At 42.3% G+C, this 7,476-nt stretch overlaps 1 protein-coding gene across 1 annotated transcript in view; it reads right to left on the bottom strand.

Annotated features, from left to right (window-relative positions):
• Positions 1-1,674: 1,674 nt before the first annotated feature.
• The window catches only part of slc5a2 (solute carrier family 5 member 2), a gene marked incomplete at both ends in the record, with an annotated part of 33,732 nt that continues 27,930 nt past the window's right edge, over positions 1,675-7,476 (bottom strand). The window contains 5 exon segments of the mRNA XM_080731526.1: positions 1,675-1,890; positions 1,893-1,897; positions 3,248-3,386; positions 4,833-5,048; positions 6,985-7,153. Coding sequence (XP_080587652.1) covers positions 1,675-1,890; positions 1,893-1,897; positions 3,248-3,386; positions 4,833-5,048; positions 6,985-7,153 — 745 coding nt within the window.

Here is a 7,476-nt window from a genome sequence, read left to right as displayed (position 1 = left end):
TTTCCACCCCAGACGTGTCGTTAGGCTGGAGATCAGATTGTCTGGCTACGCAATACTACCTCTGGAAGAAAGAAAAAGGGGGAAAAAAAGACTCGCTGCAAATGAAAGAAATTGGTCCGTTTTAGATTAATTCAGTTTAATGGTATCATCAAAATCTGATCAGTACAAAGGAATAATATCCCCCATTTCCTATTAAGTTAACCTTCCATTGACTTCTCTGGCCACAGCATGGGCTGAAGGCTCAATGCAGACACAACAAGCTGATTTCTGGGACTTAATTTGCTCTACTTCCTCCTACTGTCAGTGTCTGCAATGAACCTATATAGTATATAAAACCCTCAGCTTCCAATCCACAATCTACTCCCCGCATGAAGAGGGCAGACAGTAAAGAATGATTCAATCTCTGTGTAACAGTAGACAATAATGCTATTCTAACCCCATGAATGTAGAGCAGTGGTTCTCAAAGTGGGGTCCCAATGTGTTAATATAGCCTCACAATCATTTTAACCACTTCATACATTGGCTAGTCAAAAAAATGCAGATCTAATGTTTTTCAAAAATATCAAAGATTTTACACAACTCTTCTCTTCCCTAACACAAAACATTTTCATATGGGGGTCGATGGACACATACGGGGTCCTTGACATGAAGACGTTTAAGAACAGATGATTTAGTGCTGATCTATTATTGTGTTGCTTGAGAAATATTCACCTACGAAAAAATGATTTGGCCTCAATGCCCTCAACTGCACGTGAATGTACATGTGTATCTGTGTGATAACTGAAACTAAGCTTTCAGAAATCCTCTAAATTCAGACATACTTTAGATTACCATGTATTATTTTGAAGTGCAGTGTGACAATATCCCCAGTAGATGGCAACAATGGTTCACTAGACTAGACTACACTACCACAAATCAAACATTTACAATTATATCGTCTCTGTCGGTTGGAAACCTCACATGACCAAAACTGTTACCTTTCAGGATTTAAAGGGATATTGCACTTTCAACAGGGAAATAGTGGAAGGGCTTCTCTCCACATACACACAACTCCATTTTAACCATGATAGATTCATTAAAAACACCCAGTATTTTTTCTGGTGACTCATATTACCCTCCTAATACGTGAGCAGGCCGTGTTTTATCCATAACTGTTTTCATTTATTTTTAATAATTATTTGGGAAAATGGAAAAAATGAAATACCAAAAATAATTATTAAAAATAAATGAAAAAAGTTATTGAAAAAACACGGCCTGCTCACGTATTAGGGAACAGGCAGCTCACGTATAATGGGTGTTTTTAATGAATCTATCATGGTTAAAATGAAGTTTGAAGTTACAATGGGTGTGTGTGGGGAGAGGCCCTGAGCCTGGAGGGCCTGGTAACATTTACATCAAATATCGAAATATTGAATCAAGCAAATTAAAAACTGTCCAGGGTGTTCATAAAAGCCTGATTAGACAATAAAATGACCAAAGGTTTTTTGAAAGTGGAATATCCCTCTAAATTCAAAAACAGAAAAAGTAGCAGATCTACAAGTTCAAAGCACTGAGCCTTTGCAGATCTGCAACTTTTGATGCTTTCAATGCGTTGAAGACCCCTGAAATACACTCTTAATAATGGCCACTATATATTTGTCAACCGAGGCCCAAGAGCAGTGTTCTTCAGCCTGTCTATGCGTAGTATCCCCACATAAACACGGCCACAGTCATCATGACCAGAGCGTTGGCGTCCACAGTGTACTTCCACACAGGGTCCTCGCTGATGTCAGGCAGCTGTTCGGACGCCTCGGCCACTTCCTGCTCGTTGGCCTCTGTGTCCTGTGAGCCACCGCCCACGCCACAGAACCAGCCAACCAGGCGGCAGATACCGGACTGGGTGCTCCCTCGTCAGCCACTGAGACGAGAGACAGAGGACAAAAAAAAATAAAAAAAGAATAACTTTTTTCATTTATTTTTAATAATTTATTGGGGGAAATGGAAAAGATTAAATACAATAAAAACTTATTAAAAATAAATGAAAAAAGTTATTGAAAAAACACGGCCAGCTTACATATCAGGAGGGTAGTATGAGTCACCAGAAAAAAAGAACGGGTGTTTTTGATGGATCTACCATCTTACAATAAATGCGAGAAGTCTCTGCGTGTCTGTGTGTATGTAATCCGCGTATCTCGAGAACCGTTCGTCCCAGGCTTCAGATTCGGCACACGCGTTCCCCGCCGCGGCGCGGAGTGCAGTCCCGGGCCTCGACCCGACCCGATGCACAGTTTTCCGAAACCGGCGCACCGATGCACAGTTTTCCGAAACCGGCGCAAAATGTTCGGAATCTCCTTATGCAGAGTTGATTGTTGACATCAGGCTATTCCAGAGGACATCGGCGCAAGCGCTGACTCGTTGTGACATCACTTTATAAAAGGCTCTGACATCACGTACGCCACATGAGTCAACAAAGTATCTCTGTGAGTGTGTATGTATGTATGTAATCTGCGTATCTCGAGAACCTTTCGTCCCACCCGCATAAAATGGGCATAAAATGGATACAGACAGATACAGATATCTTCATATATGAGCATAAATGGACACAGGCAAACAGAAGGTCAAAATGGGTCCTACAGAGATCTCCATATATGGGCATAAAATGGACACAGACAGACAGATATCTCCACATATGGGCATAAATGGACACAGGCAAACAGATGAGCATAAATGGACACAGGCAAACAGATGTTCAAAACGGGTCCTACATAGATCTCCATATATGGGCATAAAATGGACGCAGACAGACAGATAACTCCATATATGGGCATAAATGGACACAGGCAAATAGATGGTCAAAACGGGTCCTACAGAGATCTCCATATATGGGAATAAATGGACACAGGCAAACAGATGGTCAAAACGGGTCCTATGACAACAGGTATAATGGGGTTTGCATTAAAGGGCAGGGCATTCATTCCCTATTTACATCGTGCCCGAGTTGGCCAGCTTGGCGACTAGACGCTCGGCCGCCCGGCCGAGCTTCTAGTGGTTAAAATGGAGTTTGAAGATACAATGGGTTTGTATAGGAAGGGGCGTATCTGATAAAATGAATATCAAATATCTAAATATGTAATGAAGCAAATTCAAATGTGTCCAGGGTGGTCACAAAAGCCTGATTAGACGATAAAACGACCAAAAGTTTTTTTGAAAGTGAAATATCCCTTTAACTACTTTTGCTTGGACAACGTCCCCTCCTCTTTTCTCTCACCCGTCTCGTGCTCAGTCTTCTCCTTGGCCTTCTTCTCGTCCGCCTGTCGGCGTGCTCTCCTCCCTCTCTCCTGCTCCTTCCAGTCCAGGTCCTCCCTCTCCTCCTTGGAGTGGCGTAGACTGAACACCAGACGATGGAGCTATAGGTTATGTATAATAAGACACACAGATCATTATCTCATCATTATTCTCACACTGGAACACTACTCTCACTCACACTCAGAAATGTAGAGCCCCACTCCTGAATGAGGCCACGTGTTTGGATCGGATGCCGCTCGCACATTTTTGGAGAGTCCTGACCTGTTTTTGATTGATTGATTGAATAAAAATAAATAATAATAATAACTTTAAAGCAGTGTTTCTCAACCACTGTGCCTGGGGACCTTTGGTGTGCCCATGAGAAGGGTCAAGTGCGCCCCTTGAAACTGCTTGAAAGCCAGTATTGTATTTATCATTTTAAAAATTATTTAAATTAGTGAAAACAGCTTATCTACAAGCACACAACGCCTCGCGGTGCGAGGCGTTGTGTGCTTGTAGATCTGCTGTTTTTACTACTGTTGTGTGACAGCCTTGTATGATGAAGCAGGGTGTTACTTAGCGAAGAAACTTGGAGATACAAAGTTTCTTCCCGACAGTGACGATACTTACACCCCCGTAGTATGTTGGTGTGCCCATGGATTCTTGGGACATGAAAAGTGTGCCCATGCAGAAAAAAGGTTGAGAAACACTGCTTTACTATCTAACTTTTGAATAAAATATAATTTTATCCAATCTGTATGGTATGTTAGCACAATATAACTTATACAATTGTGGTGGTTGTATTCTTTCTCCCTGCTCTTCTGTTGAGACATTTAGATTGTGTCATGTCTCACCTAGACACAGGATCTGATATGAATTTTGACCTGATGGTCAAGGTTCAATTCATTTAGCTCGATGGTAAAACAGTTTAAAATCAGGAAGAGGAGAGTTAATAGTGCAGCTTTAACTCATAAGCAAAAACTAGACTAAAGGCAAAACGTTTCAGATGCCTAAAATATGACTAAAAACTAAACACATTTCTTTCAATAAACCAAAACTACATTCAAAATGTGCTGTCAAGACGGACACTGATTCACACTAGGGCATTCACGAATAGTGATTTTTAGTATTCTAATTATTCGACCTCAAAGTATTCGAATAGCGAATATTCTACAGGACTGGCCAAACTGTCAAATATTAAGTAAGCAAGAGGCGAACATTGTGAAAATAGCCGATCTACATGCTCACAACGCCTCGCAACGCGAGGCGTTGTGAGCATGTAGATCTGCTATTTTCACAATATTTATCTGTGGAACCGAGTCACATTAAATGTAATACCTACAATTCCAAGTGCTTGTCAGGGTGGGGGTCCCCAGTTCAAATATGTTTATTTTGGGTGCCACAGCCTAAAACGGTTTGAGAACCTCTGGTATAGAGCATTAACAAATTAATCCACCAGGGGCATTGACCAAAAACGAATATTCGACTTCGTTCGGTGAACAACGTCGAATAGTGACTTTGATATTCGAATATTGGAATATTTGGTGAATGCCCTGATTCACACTCACGTGCTGGTCGTGTATGGGCTCTGTGCAGCAGCTGACCAGCAGCACCAGCAGTGACGTGCAGCAGAACAGCAGCACAGCAAAGTACAGGTAATGGACCCCACACACCAGCCTGGGGCAGGAGGACGGGAACAGGCAGCTCCCATTACCAAACCAGAACTCTGGAACCATGCGGCACAGACCCATGGCCAGGCCTCCCATCAGCCCCCAGAACGCACCCTGCAAGAGGGGGGACAGAAAGATGATGATATCCTGTGCTCTACCATCATTTAGACCAGTGGTATTTTGGGGGGTCCCAAGATGATTAACATAATGTGCAATATTGTTTTCTCACTCAACAGTAAACAAACCAACATAAAGTTTAAGTGTACAGAGGGTATCTGCACATTTCTAAAGTGACAATTTAAGGACTTTTTAATACCTCTAAAATGACAAATTAAACATTGTGAAAAACAGAACACAACACAGAAATTGTGAAAATAGCATGAGGCATTGTGAGCATGTAGATCTGCTATTATCAAAATAGAACCATTTTATACAAAACGTAATGCCTCAACTCTTAGTGCTCGTCAAGGTGGGGGGGTCCCCAGTTAAAATATGATTATTTTGGAGGTTGCGGCCTGAAAAGGTTGAGACCCCCGAATTGATATCTATTTGGCTGCAGAGGACCCCCATCTGAAAAGGTTTAGTGGACAATTAGAAAATAGCAGATGTACAAGCAAGCAACGTGGCACGAAGTGACGCTCTGTGAGCTTGTACATCTGCTATTTCTTAATAGCCAACATATAAATCGATAAAGTGGTTAAGATGATTGTGATGCTGCTACATTTCACTACTTTCGCTAGGGACCCCCCGGAACCTCCTCCAAGGACCCCTGGCCTGGAGGTCCCCGGACACCACTTTGAGAACCGCTGATTTAGACCAGTGATGATCAACCTGTGGACCGAGGTCCACTGGTGGGCCGTGAGGATACTGCAAGTGGGCCCCCCAAATAACTGGCAAAACACTCAGATTCTATTGATGATATAACATAATATGTTATATCATCAATAAAATCTTAGTGTTTATACTATAAACAAATAATAGGCTATAATATGTAAAAAAGTTACATGCTATTTTTGGAGCTGTGTGCAGCTCCCTATACGTGGCTGTGTGGGTCTGTGTGTGTGTGTGTCTGTCTGTGTGTCTGTGTGTATGTAGCCTGACTTCGGCGCGTAACTAGTGCCGCACCATTTACGCCACTCGCGCAATATATACATCAAAATGTGCGGCTCGGCCGGGAATGGTGTTCTATTACCTTTCGTTCCGATCCGCCTTACCATGCCGACGTAATCGGCAAAAAACGACGCTTAATTGTCCCCATTGACTTATAATGGGACAATGCAAGAAATCACTTTCAAGTATTTTTCTCTCGTAAACCATAGGAGCTACAGTTTCAAACCTCGGAGAGGAGATTCATAATGATTTTAAGAATGAATCGAAAAATAATTACATCACTCGGCCTCATGGTGGCGCTATAACGGCCCACTTTACGTTTTGCCCCGTAACTCTTGAACCGTAGATCGGAAAATTAAAATTATTTTTTCCCTGGATTCCTTGGATCAAGACGCATCTCCCCATATAGGCCACGCCCATTTGCGCCAGGATAGATTTTCCGCCATCTTGAATTTTCTCCAAAACACACTTTTTGCTCCTTTTCCTACATATTTTCTTCAAATGTCACAAAAATCGGTACACATGATCTACACACACACACACACACACACACACACACACACACACACACACACACACACACACACACACACACACACACACACACACACACACACACACACACACACACACACACACACACACACACACACACACACACAGGTGTGATTTTATTTTTAAACCTTGAAAAATGTGTTGTGATACCGATACTGATATTACAGTGTTAGTTCTATTGCTCCAATATAACTTCCCATAACTCCGACAGTGTACTCTCAACAAACAACACTATAAGACAAAAGTGCAAATGTGTCCCATAGGTGAAGTTGACTTTATAAAAGATCATATGTATAACATTTTTTTTTTAAGTTTAAATGTGGAGATACGAAGTTTCTGCCAGATATCAACAATATATGTGTAATGTAATGTATATCTGTCTCACCGGCTCATTCACCCTCTTGACAAACACTGCCAGGAAGAAGACAGACGCGATGGGCGGAGCCAGATAGCTTGTCACTGATTGGATATAATCAAACAGCTGACCACTCTGGGCAGCCTGGACCACTGGGATCCAGCAGATACTGATGGCTACGATACAAAGAACCCAGACTCTAGAGCAGAGGAGAGGAGAGGATACAGGAGGGGAGAGAAGAGGAGAGGGTAGGAGTTAAATATAAGCTGAGAGGGGGCGCCCGTTGGCCTACTGGTCCAGGTGCATACTCTGATGCCTGGCAGCGTGTCGTGGGTTCGAATCCGGATCCCGACGACCTTTGCTGCGTGTCACTCCCCATCTCAATCCCCAATTCCTGTCAGTCTACTGTCCTATCAATAAAGGCATAAAAGCCCAAAAACAAAGCTGAGTATTTTAATGCAAACAGCCTTTTCCTTGGCATAATATTTGTGAGTAATCTTTCTTAGACTTTGTGTGCGGGTC

This window comes from Nannobrachium achirus, assembly GCF_963921795.1.
Source record: "Nannobrachium achirus genome assembly, chromosome: 8".
In the NCBI taxonomy this organism is placed as follows: Eukaryota; Metazoa; Chordata; class Actinopteri; order Myctophiformes; family Myctophidae; genus Nannobrachium; species Nannobrachium achirus.
The sequence above is the reverse complement of the archived record's forward strand: the minus strand, read 5'-3'. Positions and strand labels throughout refer to the sequence as shown.